This window comes from Calonectris borealis, chromosome 8 (assembly GCF_964195595.1).
Source record: "Calonectris borealis chromosome 8, bCalBor7.hap1.2, whole genome shotgun sequence".
Taxonomy (NCBI): domain Eukaryota; kingdom Metazoa; phylum Chordata; class Aves; order Procellariiformes; family Procellariidae; genus Calonectris; species Calonectris borealis.
This window is the reverse complement of record NC_134319.1, coordinates 21,949,039-21,966,551: the sequence shown is the minus strand read 5'-3', so window position 1 is coordinate 21,966,551 and position 17,513 is coordinate 21,949,039. Positions and strand designations below refer to the sequence as shown.

Sequence of the window (17,513 nt, the reverse complement as noted above, 5' to 3'; positions counted from 1 at the left end):
CTCTGATTAGTAATGTTTTAAGAGTACTAAACCAACATCTGAAATGCCAAGATGAGGTAAGTGCCAGAACGGTACTATTTTATTCACTGTACCTTTTTCTGGAGTTTTCTTCCCAGCTTATTCCTTTCCCCATGCAAGGCAGTGCTACTGGACCAGCACTAGATGCACGTACAATCCCCAGATGGCAGCCACCTCGTTGTAAGGTCTGTGCTGATGCTATTTCTAGTTAAGTTTTAGTAGGTGTAAATTAATGTAGTCTATTTCTCTTTAAGTATATATAAGCTGCTATCAAACAGGAAGCTGGTAATTAAAATGTGGCAGCCTTCCAGATCTCCCCGTCCTATTCAAATCTAAAATGAATCAAAACTGTAGTGGGCCTGGGAAGACTCGCAGGAACTGCAGTGTACGGAAGGCTGCCTGTCTTGGTTACCCACCCGCTGCTTGCAGCTGGTATCGATCGCAGTCCTGTTCATTAGGTCCCCAAGGAAACAAGCAGCCAGCTGCAGCCGGCCTGTGCTGCTGAACAAAAGGGAGCATGTCAAGGGGGGCCGGGCAGCTTTATCTAACCAATAAAACACAGTGCTGGATCTGTACTCCAGACTCTTTTTCCCCACCTGCTGAACTTCAATTAAGGTTTTAAGACACACTAACAAGTATTTAAAAAGTCATTAAAATATTCAACTTTATTAACAGTATATTTACATTTTTTTTTTCCTGCTCTTGGTCAACCATGGTGAATGTTCAAAGGTAAAAAAGCATTAAGCAATAACCACAAGATGAAAACATTTTAAACCTATACAATACTTTATACATAAATTTATACAAAGGAACACTTAAATAATACAACTGGACACAAAAATATACACTTTTAGAGAAATTCACATCAGTAATTGTATAAAGCTCTCTTCTGTACTAAGGGTCCTGAAAATTTAGGACTAAAACATTAGCTCTGTAATGCAAAAGGGTTATTGTGACAGTCCTCAAAGGCCACTATATAGCACACGGACATATTCAAGGCTATCAGCTTATATTTCAGTCTGTGTATTCAAGTTTTGAGGTCCTTTATGATTACGCAAACATCAGAAATATAGTGGTATAATAAACGGTACTTAGGAAAGCAGAGTTTTAGAGCCAATATTAAAATTTGTAGGCTCAAAACACCCACTTAGTATTTAAACAAGTGTTTGATACTACCGTTTATTCAAAAATTAGAAAGAGTAAATGCACTTACATAAAAATAACTTTTACTGTTCAGCAAGCGTGCTCATGTGATTTTTATATTAGTACAAACTTAAAAAAAACCTGCCATATGACTTTTAAAATAAATGATACCAATTCACCTTCTCCCTACTTGAGTACATTTACATTAAGGCTTTGAATCATCTGACCCAAGATTTTATGACATTAAAATGAATGGGTCCAAGCGGATGCTAGTATGTCTCATTGAGACTTAGCATGACTAGAATTAAAGCTCACCACCTTAAGGAAACAGAAGGACACATGCTCATGCCTTGACTATTCTTTTTCGTCTCTGAACTAGAATGTAAAGTTTAGTAGTAACAGTATTTCATGGCAAGAGACAAGTACGTAACAGTTTGTTTTTAAAAGCAAATTAATTCAATGGCAACATCTTTGGAGAAACTTCCTTTTTTTTTTAATTCCTACAAATTTCATGCAGAAAGATACTTCTTAAGATTACCTTAAGAAATTACATTTTTGATGGAATTGGAATGTGTATCCCAAACTGCTGATGGAAAAAAAAAAAATCTAAAAGCTCTTCCCAGATTTTTGTCATACATTTGTATCTTGCAATAATGGTTCTTTAGCTTCACCAGGAGCTTGTGGACTGTGGGGATGGCCATGGCTGCCACAGTGTTTCTTCCAGTTGCTGGATCGTACGTTTAGGTTTGTGTGTTCAGGAATAAACAAGGCAACAAGTAGTGCCAACAGCACAGAGCACGCTCCAAATAAGAATGGGGGTCCAGGAATTATAGAATTCTGAAAACAACAGTAACACCACAAAGTATTAATGAACCTTTAGACACATGTTAACTTGCTAATTACACAAATTTTAAGAGTGGGAAGAACTTTTTCTTGCTACGCTAGCCAATACAGCATTTGTCCCCATGTGGAGTCTTTTAGAAGAAACATGGGAAGAATGTTACATCCTAAGACTTGGGAGAGGAGCATATGGTTCTTATAAATGTGTGCCAACTTCCTTTTCTAGTGCAAGTTCTTGGTGCTGAGTTTCCTCAACAAATTAGTATCTATTAGGAACTAAAAAAATACAGAGAGCTTGGTTAAAAGACTGAAGGACAAGAAAACAAAAACATACGAAAGGTAAATACAATGTCAGGGAGACGAGAAGTGTGGGATGCTGTAGTTACTAGTCCATCCTTCCCTCAATCTATTCTTTCTACAAGGGTCATCAGTTGTCTTAATTACTATCAGTTGTATCTTTTTGAAAGTTAAACTAAACCACACCATCTAGTTAAAAACAAACAGATCAACAACCCTCCCCAAGAGTGATTTCAAAACCTCTTTTTACATGCTTCATTTACACTTAGCATAACAAAATGTAATACAGCATCATACTCAAGAACTGGAATTAATAAGTAAAAGAATACCTGTTGTAAATGGTACTGTGTGACCACACTACCTCCTGATGGTGATTCAGGCATGGGGAGTTCATTCAGTTCAACATGAAATATATAGAATATAAAACCATAAAGTGCTGGTCCCAAACCATTACACAGTCCTCGAATTCCTGTTATCATCCCTTGAACAACACCTGGGAAAAGTAAAATACACTGTTATCTATCTCTATATACACATATATCTCTATATACACTATCTCTATATACACATATAGAGATATGTAATATCTCTAATACATACAATAATTATACATGTGTAATTAACTACTTTTAATGGATTATGAACAGATCAGTAAGACTTTATTCACTTCACCTTCAAACTGATGCAAGCAGGAAAGCTTCTCTAAATGGTGTGGCACTAGGAATTGTCATTGTAGTATATTCAAGTTTTTTTCCATCTCCCTATAGGCACAGAGTAACACTTCCCATGCTACGCTCATTCAGAGACCAGCATATATACACAGTATCCTTGCTATCACTGTCTCGCACAGGAGAGAAAGCACTGTATGCAACCTGGACAGCTAAGCAAACTTTTTTCAAAAGTGAGGAAAATAAGCAGCATATGAAGTTTGCTAAATATTTTGCTACTGTTGGGACCTGTTGAATGTTTTCCCTCTGTGCCAGAAGGACATGCTGTGTGTGTATTACAACTGCCAAGTAACTTGGATTTTAACATTTTGTGACCTATGCTCAGGTGCCAAGATTCAGTCAGCCGGCTGACTAGCACTATTACGACGCCCTGACATGTCTGTCTTCACAGTATTCTTTGACTAGAATTCAAAGTATATGGACAAAACCTACCCTGCTGGTCAGCATCAGCAGTTCGTGAAACCAGTGCGCTTACAGCTGGGAAAGTAATACTGGACATGGCTGCAACAGCCCCAGCTGCCCACATCATCCTGCAAAACATACAGACTCAAAGTGACTGCTCTGATGGACGGTGCTCTGCATTTGGAGCGTAGGGATGTGTGTATATATATGTACACACACTTAAGCGTCTCCTTTGGATAAAGGATAAAATGCAGAAAAATACTGTGTCATTCAGATATTAAAATGAAATTTACATACCATGGTTCTGATCCAAAGCCATACCACGCAAGTTGTAGTATTTGAAATCCTAGGCCCAGCAGGATGGTATTTTTATTTCCAATGGACCGCATAAGTAAACTCAAAACTATTGTCTGACAGAGAGGGGGCGAAAAAGTAAAAAAAAAAAAAAAAAATCAAAGAAAAATAACATTTTATTCTAAATGCTAAATATATGCAGATAAATTAATAACTTTAAAAAGCAACAAAAAGCCTCAAAACATTTTATTCTAAATGTTAAATACATGCAAATAAATAAATTAATTTTAAAAAGCCAAGTAAAATTCTCCAAAAGCAGTATTTGCCAAGTATTCAGGAGCCTCTACAAAAAAAAAAAGCGCAATCATTTAAGCAAGTAATATGAACAAACCCTCACCCCTTCTTTGATGCACGAAGGATTTAGTTTTCCCAACACAATACACTTTGGATATTAATGAACCAAACCCTGGTTGGCAAGCTCTTTTTTCATCTAAGTTAAAGTAAGAGTGTTAATCAATTGTTAGAGACTTAGAAAAACAGCTACAGAAAAGGTGAGTCACATTTCTGGAACCGCAGTGTTACGGAAGTTCTCCACAGTGCTTAGCTCTTTTGAAGTTACCAAACCAGTGCAACACACAGCAGTAACTCACCTGTGCAATAATGGAAAGAATCCCAAGGACTGCTATAAATGCTGCAACACTTTCAGATGAAAATCCCATTATCTATATTAAAAAAAGGCAATTTGATTATTAACCGTAAACTGTGTATCATGATGTCACAAACGTCAGTGGGGGAACACGCAATGCAGCAGAGTGGTATTATTCAACTCCTCCCTAACTTCGGAAAAAAGTTGTTTTTTTTTTCCATTAAATCAAGCAAGTATACAAAAATAAAGGGGCATAAATAGAAAACAAGTAAATGGTTCCCTCAAAAAAAACCAAACCAAAACAACCCCCCCCCCCCCAGTTTAACATAGTGAGCCTCGTAGTCCAACAATAATGCAAATCATTACAAAATACGAGAAATTGTTTTATTTTTATATTTTTATATTTATTTTATTTTATTTATTTTTATATTTTATTTATTCACCTCTCTCCTCTCTTTTTGTCCCTCTAAAGAGACAAAAACAGAACAGCAAGAGGACTTAAATCAGCTGCTGGAAGCTTTTAAATTATACTAGTTATCCATACTTTCTATATTAATTCAGCAATACTGAAAACTTTCCTATAAATTCGCTTTTATTCAAATCCATATCAAAACGTTAAGTTACCTGTCTGAGGTATAGGAAAAAGCTGGAATATTGACCTGCCTCTGGGAGGTAGGAAAGAAAGACTGTTATGCAGATTAGCAGCACAATTGAGTCCTGGCCGACTTTCTTCAGTGACTACGGCAAGAAAAGAGTATTATAAAACATTTAATCTTCATATTCAGAAAAGCAGACCTAGCCAGAATCTGCAAAGCATGTCAATTAATGAAGCTATTAGGTGGTACCACCAAAACATTCCCTGCATTTTTAGTTTAGCAAGATCCTTGGCAAAAGTATTAGCAGCAATGCAAGATTAAACTTGAAAAAATATGGGCTTTGTTTTTCAAGCTTGAAACATAGTAAATTCAGTCTCTTCCCCGTCTCAAAAGCTCTACGTGTACAAATAGCAAAATATTCCATATTTAAATAGCTTACTGCAAAAGGGTCAGCCTGCTCCCACGAAATGGGTGCTCCCCAGGATGCTGGCCTCATCTTCTCTGGCAGCGATTCCGGTACAGCAACAAGAATAAAACAAATGTCTAGCAAGGCTATTGCTGTAGCCAGGACCACAACCAAGCTGTCTCCGTAGACTCGACCAAGGTAGGCACCAATAGCAGGGCTGGTAACTAAACTTGCCGCGAAAGTTGCCGAAACCTACAACAAGTAACAGCTAGTAAGATTTTCAATGATATAAGTCAACAGTATTATTACCCACTTTTCCTCATTTTCAGAAGCCTAACTCTTTTAATCAGGTAGTGATTAAAAGTAATCTTTTTCCTGTGACTATGTGGTAGAAGCTGTATATTTCAGACAGCCAAAATTTTTTAAGAAAAACAATTTTTTTTTTGATAACTGGACAGCAATGTGAAGCTCACAGCACTCTTGCATGTAGTGACAGAATTAGGTTTAATTAACTATACAGTCTGCTGATATCTCTGGGAAGTGATGAGCTGTATTTAGTCTTCATATTAGTGAAATACGCAATGCCTGTTAAAAAAATCACGTGTATCAAGGGCATATTAAATTTAACATGCTGGTTAATCCAACTCAGTACAATGGACCTTCAGAAAGTAGTTTTCAATTAACCAGCTGGCCTTGTTGTGAAAGATGTTAACTTTAAAACGGAAGGAACTTTCTCAACATATCTCAATTCCTGATGTGCACAGGCAGAAAGAAACTATTTAGTTCTATATCCATTGCTTTCAGCTCTTCCTGCTGAATATGATCATGGATTCTGTAACTTGAACGCAAGAAATAATTCTGCTAATCCATAACAGACAGGGCTGTGAAGGCTCCTGAGATCTGGCAGATTATTGGGAGATAATGGGCAAAGGGAGGCGAGTTGTAAGACCTTAAGACTGACAAGTTACTCAGCTACATTTGTTCTGAAGCGCAGCAGTGTGACTGGAGACATGAGCAGGAGTCATCAAGATACCATACAACGGCAGTTCTAAAATTTTCCAGGAACAAAGGGTCAGATTTTTGAAAAGTAGACAGAGTAGGACTAGTGTGAGAAACAATGGAGGAATAACTAAAGCCCCTCCAATTATATCATTAACACTGATAATAACTGTTAAGACAGACATCTGAGAGACAGCTTTTAACAGAGTCACATTTTGTTTAAGTTAGAAGCAGAATACTGAAGAGAGACAGGACTGGATGACAAGAACAATTAAAGAGGAAAACATTACTCCAAACTAAAATCAACTTGCCAGAGAAGAAACAAAAATACAATTTTGAAAAGCTTTACCTACTGAAGTGTTTAGTACTGAATACCACAGGAACAGAGCCAAAAAAATACATACCAAACCATAAGCCATGCTTCGTTCATGTTCTTGGGTTATGTCTGCTACATACGCAAAAACCACAGAAAACGTCACTGCAAAAACTCCAGAGACAGAGATAACAGCGAAGTACCACCTAAGAACATTATAAAAAAAAATTAGAACAGCTAAATAGAAACAAAAATTCTCTATTTACAATCCAAGTACAGTTTAACAGTAAATCATCTTGTCCAACTTTTCCTGACAAATACTAAGATAAACTTGGATAAAGCCAATGTGAATGTGTCTCGATGCAGTTGTGTAATTCCCCCTTAGCGCACCAAGTACAAAGGTAAACGGCATAATTTTGTAACATCTACAAAAAGCTGCTGCGATTAGGTACTTCTAGGAAACGAGGTGTTAGACCAACTTCGACTGGATGCCTGTGACCCAAAGCAAACTAGGAACGTCAGTATTTTGAGAATCTGGTCATTGAGAGGTCTCAACATTAGCCTTATCCTTATGCTGTAGACACTAGGACCTGTCATTTGAAACATTAATCTACACTTAGAAACAAGCTACTTCCCAGAAAAGGGATGAAGAATCCATGAACAATCCGTGTGACCAGAGAGAAAACTGAAAAGGCTCACGGAGCTACCCGAACAGCTGGCTCTGCCCTGCGTCAGTGCACTCTGTCTTATTTCAGCTACACCCTCAGGTACGGCACGCAGGCAGTCCAACACCACAGAGTTCTGACTCATGCACTACCTGGGAATGTACGTGCCAGTTAAGAGCTTACTAACTTGCACACGGCGTGAAAGCTGGTGGTTTTTAAAACTTGAGAAACAAAAGTATAAAATTGCAGCAACATTTTAGGTGACAAAGGGTTACTTCATGCTCTAGCTAGCATTAGGTAAGGTTTTCATTTCTGCATAGTTGGTTAGTATTTGAGTAAGACCTGCAGAGTTTACTGGACAGCATTCTAGTATCTTTTGCAAACGTGCTGAAGTAGGAAGTGGGGCCTACAGCACAGAGATCAAAACCAGCAGCTCTTAAAATTCTGACCAAGGCGTTTGGCCTCATGGCAGCTACTTCAGTTTGACTCCAACTTTGCAGCAAAGTAATACAAAAGCCTCAACCTTCCATAGAGCACAAACAATATCTTATCAACAATGCCAGAAACATAAGCATTATATAGCAACCTTGACAAGAAACGGCAAATCTAGTGTGAAAGAATTTACTAACCATGGGCTGATCTTCATTAGTGGTATTGGTGCACAGGTGAAAAATACTGTTAGCAGCAAGAAGGACTTTCGTCCCCACACATCAGACAGGGCACCTATGAGTGGGGCACTGAGGAACGATAATAAGCCCTAAATGAAACAAAATATTTTAAGTTAGAACTAAGTGGTTAGAATCGTGGTAGCTGACCACACACCACAGTCCGATAGCAGACTGGGCTCTATTTTTATTAAAGTTGATGATTACAGTGCAATGCATCAAAGGCAATATGGTCAAGCATTACTGATCTTCTACTCCATGTCTGGTTACGTAAAATTTGAGATTTATTGCCTCAGAGCTACACAAAATTAAAAATGCAGATGATCCACTCATACAGTTTTATGAACTGTGTTTTATAGTTTTATATATTTAGAATTCACATAAATGTAAGTAATTGAAAATATCCTACTGGAGCAACAAGCTCCATGTAAAAAATTCTCAAATTTTAACACCATGTGTGTCATTTGGGGTTAGTCGATTACTTTTTTATTTGCTGAACCCGAACAGCAGGTGCAGACCAGGCAATATCTTACTAAAAGTAAAATGATGCTTACTTGCTTTTTTAGCAATAATTTATTCCCATTTTATTTATACAGTGAAAGCTATATTGAAAAACCTCTTGAACGTTTCAATTGGCAGACATTTCTATATTCCTCCCACCATTCACTTTAAATTGTATTTGTGATTAACTTTTGTCACCTTACCTTTACTCCTTGAATTAGACCATTCATTAGAAATGTATGTTTTGGGAAGGTTTCATGCAAAACCTGAAGAAGAAATACGAATACTGTCATTTACACAATATTAACTGTAAATATTGCTTATGATGCATTCAACTTCTACAGTGGCACACCCACAGTAGTTTTATATTTTCATAGAATATAGAGAAGGAAAAAAAAAGACACACCACAAATAATCTGTTTAATCTTTAATTCACATGGAAGGTACTTTGAGATTTTAGCTTTACTTGATAGAGGCCTCAGTTCTGTCAACACTTTGGGAAGGATTTGTATCATCCAACTTCAGTGTCTGAAATCTAAATAGACCACAGAGAACCTAGGAAATGGTCTCTGATCAGCCTCTCCACATGTTACTGTGTCATCCTAGAGGGCTGGGGAGAGGAGAGACATCATCATTCTGAAGAGCCTCTCAGTTCGGTGGCCAGAGCCTAGATATACAGGTTAAAACAGGCACCTCTCTCAGTCTGACCTGTGTTAGGTGAGATGGATTCCATCCAGTGACCTACATGCAGTTTATATCCAAAAGACTGTTCATGGTTAACATCAGCGTACAGAGCCGCACCAAGACTGCATTTTAGGTGGAGTTTGCTTGGAGATCTTTAAGCCTTTGCTCCTTTTAATTTGTAAGCATGTGTCACTCTCAAAGATGAAATCCAAATGGAAAGCAACCAACTACATTAGAAAATAAGTTGGTACGAACACGTTGGTATGACTGTCTCGCTAATCATAAGGAAGCTTTGACTGGTGTAACAGGGTCTGCGCTCTGAAGCTTCCATTTAAAGCACAGCCAGGTCAGCAAAGATCTCTCTACCTACACACACGCGCTTGCATAATTTTACCAAATTTCAAGTGTATTTTTGTCCTTACATTTGTAACATGCCAACTTCTTGTAGCATCTTGAAAGGAAAGATAATTTCATTGCTATCTTACTGGTTTCAAGTCAGAAAATATTTACATGTAAGCTTGAGTGTTAGCAGACTTGCACAAAACCAGCTATGCTGCATCATTACACAGCTTTGAAATAATGAAATAATTTAAAATCCCTGATTCCATGTAAAAATACAAAACTTTTCACTTGCACAATGAGCAGCTCAATGATATATAATTTTCATTTAATTCAGAAAATGTTCAGTGCCTTTGCAGTAATTGCCCCATCTCCCATACAGCGAGAAAAAGCTTATCACTTACCACCAGAGTGGGCGCTGTCAGGAGTCCCCAAGCAAAAAACTCCAAGAAGATCACTATAACAGCATGGTAGACACTAGGTGAACCTATTCCTTGAGGCTAAAACGAGAGAAAAAACAGGTGATTTAAACATCTAACAATCTATGACAGCCATGAGAAATGCATCTGAACACTCTAAACAGAAGGATTAAGAAATGAGAGGACTCAAAACACTGGAATACAGTTACTCAAGCTAACTGGTACTGAGTGAAATTCCTTTTTTAACCCTTTGCTGCTAATGTCCTGAAGTGTCTTAATCCTCTACAGAATACAAAGTGCGCTCCCATCTCAAATTAAAAAATAAACCAGTTATACTCCAGTCTGGGAAACAAGGATGCTACTGAAAGTGGAAACAGACTCTTCTTTGGAGATTTAGTTCCTTTTCCTTGAGAAAAATGCTTAAGCCCACACAATGTTGCATGGAAATTAGGTTTTCATAATTTCAAAACATGGTAGTTTTCACACTCGCCTATCCCAAAGTCTAATTACCTGGTCTATCAAACAGCTTTACAGTACTGTTACTGTAGCACCATGGCTACGTACAAAAGTTTGATAGCTCTAAATCAGGAAAGAAAAACTGAAAGAATGAATACCAGAAGTGAATCTCAGGACAGCACTGATCGCTTCCCAAATACTGAGAGCAGGCCTATTGGCTACAACATGCTTCAAAAGTAGGAAGAGATCTGCATAAAAGATGTGAAATAAGGAACTTCAAAATCTTTGGTGATTTAGTATAACCAGAATTAGCTTTTGAGCAGAATAAAAAGAGCATGGGTGGGACAACCTGCTCATCTCATATACTCTGTAAATGCTACCCTGTCAAACAACATGCCACAGTTCATCACTTGCAAATTGAGGAACCGGTGCACTAATTATTTTCGTATGAAGGTAGTATGAATAACTCACCAGAAATCTCATATGCCTTCTTTAAGCTTAGAAGTGCTGCCTTAACATCTACTCTCCCAGCTTTGTGTGAAGGTGAGTTACTAACAGACTGGCACTGATTTGATTAGACCTAGCATTTATACTGAGCAAAACCACGCAGGCTAAGGTCCTCAGTTGCTTCTCAAGAAGGCTCAGGGGGATCTAATCAACGCGTATAAATATCTGATGGGAGGGAGTAAAGACGACACAGCCAGACCCTTCTCAGAGGCATCAGGAACAGGACTGGAGGCGCACACTGAAATACAGGAAATTCTACTTAAACCTTGAACAAAACAAAACCCTGGAAACAGGCCACCCAGTGAGGGTGTGGAATCTCCATCCCCTAAACCTGACTGGACACAGCCCTGAGCAAACTGCTCCAGCTGACCCTGTTTGGGGGAAGAGAGTGGGTAGCTGAATTACAGATATTCAGAGGTGCCTTCCAACCTCAAATGCTACACAATTTTAAGTTTCAGTTAGGTAATACTAGTTATGCAAGTCATACCCAACTTTTCTTTCCAGATTCCAGTATTTCCAACACAGAAAAAAAAATAAGCCTTCTGAACAACTGTAGGAAATAAATACAGAAAACCACACTGGCCATTCACCCCTATTGCTAGAAAAGATCATAATTTTCAAAAGGAACCACATCAATATGTAAAAGCTGAGCTACAAAAGTACCTTAGCACTGTGCTATTTTTCTTTCCCAAGCCCTCTTCAGTAAATACAGGCATACCGTACAGATATTTCTGCTATTTTTTCATCCTATTGTCTTAAGGAGGTAAATTAACAGTCTTTATAAGTACAGAAAGTGGCTATAATTATCTTCACTTCCTACAATTCCCTTCTCTTTCCACCCACAACCCTTATTTTAGTTTTGGGTTAAAAATTTATCCAGCTCTGCACAAACCGTAAGTAACAATCTTAGCGGTTTGGCGCAGTCTGGTACAGAAAATCAGGTTCGTTCTCATAGCCCCAGATTCCTGTCAAGTTACTGGCTCGTGACCCCCCATGGTATTACAGACGGTGAGGTCAGAGTCACGAACCACCCCGCCCCTCCAAGCACCAGTGGTCAGAAGCACCTCCACTCTGTTCGCATACAGCAAACACAAGCTCAACAGCCATCTGCCTCTATGCGCCCTTGTCCAGTTCTGGGCAGCTACTTGGAGATCGCACGCACAAACCAAGACAGGAGAATGAAACCAGTGGCTGTTCTGCACAGCTAAACCGTTGGCGATTTTAAAGGCATACAAGCGGGTGACTGCTGCCCTCTGCCATGTCATCCAGCTGTAAGCAACCTGATCAGATGTTTCCATTACATTGGCAGAAACAAACAGAAGTGACATTTAGATCACTAAGGTTAAACTTCCTTGCTTTCCTGTTGCTAATGCTCACTTATCACAGGTGCTGTTATTTGTTCTTATCTATAAAAGAAAAAGTAATTTAGTCACCTTTAGATCATCACTCTATAGCTATTTTTTAAGATGGCTGCAACTATAAAGTAGCAAAAATACTCCTGAGGTGGAAGAAAGAGGGAAGGAGATTAATAAGTGGTTACCTTACAGTGTATTAAGATATATTATGTGCATTCAGTCCACAAGACTTAAGCACTAGTCTGATGTACCCTCCTACCCCAACACATACAGCACAGGTGTTGTGTATTTAGCCCTGTTTTACTCTACAAACCTGCCCCGCTGTGCTTTACAAACTGGCTAACATAGTGTCATGTCATGTAATAACCTAAGTGCAACCAATCAGGAGGCCTTACACCTGGAGATAAAAGATATGGAGCCTTTGAGTGAACAACCTGGAACTGAGATGTTCCAATCAGAGTAATAGCAAACCTTCTCTGCAACCACGTAGCCACAGCAGAGCGTATTTATGCTTGGCAAAATCTATGACGCAAAATAGTGCTCTAAGAATGCCCCTTTCTCTAGTTAGAGAAAAAGAGTCACACAGTTTTCTTTGATGTCAAATAGTTTCAAAATAAACCAATCGGGCTGGAAACTGTACACTTAGATGCTTGATTGACCACTGGTTTGCCAGTTGGAGACATTCAAGACACGGGCCATTTTCATTACCTGTTTCCCATAATGTCGCACAGCATGTTGGGTAAGCAAAGAAACTAAGGAGACTGAGTACAGAAGGCTAATTAAACATTTCAGCAAATATTAAAAAAATCCAAGCATAAAGTTTTTCCTGTCATTATAAAGAATAAAGAATACTCTGCTATACCAGACTTCATAACTTTAAAAATGTATTTAAAACAAATAAATTCTCAAAACATTTATTTGAAGGCAGAAAATATCACAAGCTGATATTTTTGTTATCTAACAACAATCTACATACCTTCATCTAATGTTTATAGCCCATTTTTCCACTGTTTTAAAAGCAACTGAAATGGTACATAACTCATGCAAGTTTGCACTCTGCTTTTCAAACTGGTGGGAGACACTGAGTGCAGCACCGTAAGTATCACTGGATGCAGTTGTTATAATATCCTTTCTCCTCTCTTGACAAAACAAAGTTAAAGTTGAGAGATAAAGGACACTTGGAAGTATATTGTATTTTAATCAATGATTACTCCAGAGAGAAATTCTGAAGCACCATGTCCCATGAGTAACAACATTTCCTCTGCTTCTATCACTCATTCTAAAATATTTGCATTTAACATTTGTACAAGGTAATCTGGTACATTTCCATCTTTACAAAGAGCAGGAAAACATGTCCTGAAAAACATCAACATCCATCACTGAAATTAGTTTTGCTTCTTACCACTAAGTAATCCAGACAGTTGGTCACCAGTTCGAGGAACAACTATAGTGACTCTGACACCTCCCTCTTCTCCATTATTGTTCCAAAAAGACAAACTGAAGGGCCACCAGCGATTTAGTCTGTCAAGATGTCTCTTTACTTGAAATAATGATACTGTATTTAGAGACTGCACATCAAAGCTACACAATGTTACACAGTGGAAAAAGTCCAGGGGCAATGATACATTTCGTTTACTCATCAGTTAAAAAAACCAAGCTCCAACAGCCAAAACACTTAACAGGTTCCTTTCTTTTTTAAATTTATGTATTTAAGAGGAAGCAAGATAGTGGGAGGGAACTGCAAAACACTTCTTCCATGCACCCTTTACGGGACTCCTCTGATGCAAGAGTTTGTCCCACTCGCTGGCCTATTCTTTCTCAGACTATGGGACAGAGGACAGAAGGCTGCTGTGATGGCGATCCATTCACCGTGCGGGCAAAGGCCATCCCAGACGGGCTCTGCACCACCAGAACTGCATCCTGACCACACTCGGCGCTTCCCGCTCTCCTTTACAATGGCCAACTGCCTGCCCGCCCGTCCCAGGCCATTGTGCAGCCAGCTGCTGCTCCCGAGCATACAGCTGCCCTCCCGGCAACTCCTCCTTCCGCAACGAGTCATTTAAATAACTTTCAATGTAAAGTTACGTTTAGACACGTACCGCATGATCGCCAACAAATCCAAGTGATCTGCAGTTATCCATGCCTAACTCTTGAGTCGACACCGTTTTGCTCCCGAGCCCTAAAAATCGGCCCACACTGAGAAAGAGCATTTACGAGGACGACCTGAGCTAGCGTGACGGCCCTACAGGTGTTCCTCGGGCAACTGTCTCAAGGAAACCGGCCCGGGATGCCGGAACGAAGCCATCGGGGTTGCAGCAGCCCGCACCATAAAAGAAGCTGAAACCCCGCCACAGAGGTCAGTCTGGTGCCGCCGCCGGGGCCCGGCCCGCTCGCACGCCGCCAGCCGCGACTGCCCGAGGTCCGCAGGCCCACCGGCCCGCCCCGCGCCGAACCGGGCCCGGCCGCACCTGCCTCGGCCCCCTGCCCTACCGCTGCCGGCCCTCCGCATGGCCGCGGGACTCGGGGCTCCGCCGCCGCCAGCTCGCCCCGGAGCCGCTCCCCCGGGAGCCGCCCCGCCGCTCCGCGCCCCCAGCTCTGCCCGGCCTCACCGTCCCGCCGTCCTTAATGATGATCTTCTTGGCCAGCATGATACTGCGGTTCACGGCGCGTTTCTTCTTCTTCCCCCCCTGGGTCATTTTACCATCCTACAGCCCCGGGGGGGACGGGGGCAGCAGCGGACCCTCCCCAGCAGCCGGGCCTTCGCCTCCCCCTCTCCGCGCGGCCGCCGCCACCGCTCACGCACCCGCCGCCATCTTGGCCAGCCACCCCCGGGCGCAGCCGCCGCCGCGCATCACGCGATCGCCCCATTGGCCGGACGCCGGTCACGTGAGCAGGATGCGACCAGCCGCCCGCCCTTCCCCCGGGCCCGCCGCGCCCGCGCCGCCGCCTGCAGCGCCCCGAGCTGCGGCGGGGCCTCGCGCGTTGCCTTTCAAAAGGTTCATGGTTAGAGTTGGGAAGAATAAATACATTTAAAGAAAAAAAATAAAGGAGACGAGACTGTTGCCAGAGGCCGTGCGGTTCGCTGTGACGCGGCCGACAGAGCCAGTGCCCCGGCCCCGGGCAGAGGGCTCCGTGCGGAGGTGCACGGCGCGGCGGGCCTGCCCGGCCGCAGCGCCCAAGGAAGAGGGACCCGCCGTCATTCTGTGCTACCTCCCCCTGAACGATCTCCGTCTTTCGGCACACCGATCCCCCACCTGTACTGCTGGCGACACTTGACTTCCTTCCCTATCCAGACAACACTGGGATTTTAAAATACATTATCGCGGCCTTTTCTGCCCCTCAGAAGCCTCAGTTTCTCATACGTCTCCGCAAGCAAGGTTCCTCTGAGCTACCCCCTCGCAGCTGAACGTAAAGGATCGTTTCCAGCCCTTCCCTCCCTCCCTGAGCTGGCTGAGGGGCCTGGAAAAAAGGAGTGAAAAAAGGCAGTTCTTACTGGATCTGGTTGTTAGACATTAAAAGACATTTCTAGAGCCAAAGTACATAACCAAGATATAATCCATCTTAAAAATCCAACTTGGAGACATTCTGCTTTCTTACTCTCAAGTTTTAAACAGCTTAAGAAAGCTTTAACAACTTCAAATGGGCAGGCCATTTCAGGTTCTGATTTACCACTCAGCCTGCAGGTAACAGGGATCGGCTTTCCCAAGGCATCATACCCGTTAGTGGAGAAAATCTTTTAGAAACTTGTACTATTATAATTAATTATTCTGTGGCTTATAGTTTAAATTCCTTCACTGCTGATGTCTGGCAGCACTAAATGGAGCAACATCTGTCCACATCCAGTACTATTACATTCAGGATCTCAGATACAACGCTTCATGGCCATATCCACATGCCAGTCTTTTCTCTATGTTCTTCTTCACTCACTCCTCCATCTTCCAGCCCTCCTACTGCATATCCCTATCTCCCCAGCCCCTGCGACATCCCTGTTTCCCCCAAAACCTCAGCCGTACATTAACATCTTCTCTGTCCATACAAACAGTGGCTGCTACACTGAACCTCAACCCTAACATACAGACCTGTACTCTAGCTCCCTTACAGCACAGATACCACTATGTTAACAAAGGGGTGTAAATCACTCACCTGAAGATCATGTGGGCTTAAGTTAAACTATTAGCCTTAAGACCCAGCACCCTCTTACCATAATGCAGCTTTTAAGGAATTTAGAATTTCATGAGGTGTAGCCCTACTCAGGCCAATGGATCTACTCTGGTCTCACAGTGAGACAAAGGCAAGCAGGCTCTAGCTCATGATACAAAGTGTGGATCTACCAGGCTACCCACAGGGGAAGAAGCATGTTTGCAGCCATTGCTATCACCAGTCATTTGTTACAAGTCTTAATAAGTTACGCCAAGTATGCAACAATTCTGTTCCAGGGTTTCTCACCCCTTCTATTTGAAAAGGAGGGGGGGGTCCTAAAGTTTTGGCATGGTTTGAAGTCTACTCCTTGGAGAGAGTGCTGTTACATTTTGGTGGGAAAGTCACATGCAGACACGTACATGACATGTAAAGAACTCATGTAAAAAAGTTAACACAACTACATCTCAGCAAAGACATTTTGTAACTAGGCTGATTACACAGCTGTTTTTCCATCCACACCTTTATATTAGACCAACCCCTGTTATTGATGTCATTACCCCAAAATAAATGCATCTTAAATATCAAGTTTGCTCGTGTAGGCTGAGCAGACAATTCAAGTAAGAATTCCTAAATTTAGAATAAACTCTAGATATATATGACTTGCTTTTGCTGTCATGAATTTCAGCCAGCTACACGTTTTCAAATATCAAACTCCACTTACCTACGCAAGTCCTGACATAATCCACTCTGCCATTATTCAACTGAGAGAGAAATTTCTGACAAACATTTAATCTCCTGAAGAAGAGAAACAAAAATTGGTTGTTACATCTAAACACCTGTAGTGTTCAACCTTCTATACAAAGTAAACGCATAATAGTACCTGCTAGCTGTAGAAGGTATTACCATCTTTTTGGAAGCAGAATGAAAACGGACAGAGTACTTATCTCCCCAAGGGAAACCCTTGATTCTAAAGCACAGACAAACGATGGTTTCAGTTAAGACTCCTACAGAGAGCTTTTAGACCAAACTCGAAGAACACTGTCCTCTGCATCCCAGTACTCTGTACCAGCTATGTTCCTTTGGTTAGTTGATTAATTCAT

General features: G+C 41.0%; 1 protein-coding gene across 3 annotated transcripts; it reads right to left on the bottom strand.

The window, feature by feature from the left end:
- Positions 1–656: 656 nt before the first annotated feature.
- Positions 657–15,122, bottom strand: SLC71A1 (solute carrier family 71 member 1). 3 transcript variants are annotated; one of them, XM_075156405.1, is made up of 13 exons: positions 14,883–15,109; positions 14,373–14,452; positions 9,941–10,036; positions 8,717–8,779; positions 7,977–8,104; positions 6,774–6,888; positions 5,404–5,622; positions 4,993–5,106; positions 4,373–4,444; positions 3,726–3,838; positions 3,459–3,556; positions 2,628–2,791; positions 657–1,998 (listed from the first exon to the last, which is right to left on the bottom strand). In XM_075156405.1, exons 2-13 carry the CDS (start codon positions 14,412–14,414, stop codon positions 1,792–1,794), a joined length of 1,431 nt encoding a protein of 476 aa, XP_075012506.1. In that variant the 5' UTR covers positions 14,415–14,452; positions 14,883–15,109; the 3' UTR covers positions 657–1,791. The 3 variants fall into 3 exon arrangements, with proteins under 3 accessions (XP_075012506.1, XP_075012505.1, XP_075012507.1); XM_075156404.1 differs by lacking the exon at positions 14,373–14,452 and having other exon boundaries at positions 14,883–15,122; XM_075156406.1 differs by lacking the exons at positions 14,373–14,452; positions 14,883–15,109 and adding an exon at positions 9,222–9,424 and having other exon boundaries at positions 9,941–10,019.
- Between the last annotated feature and the right edge of the window lie 2,391 nt (positions 15,123–17,513).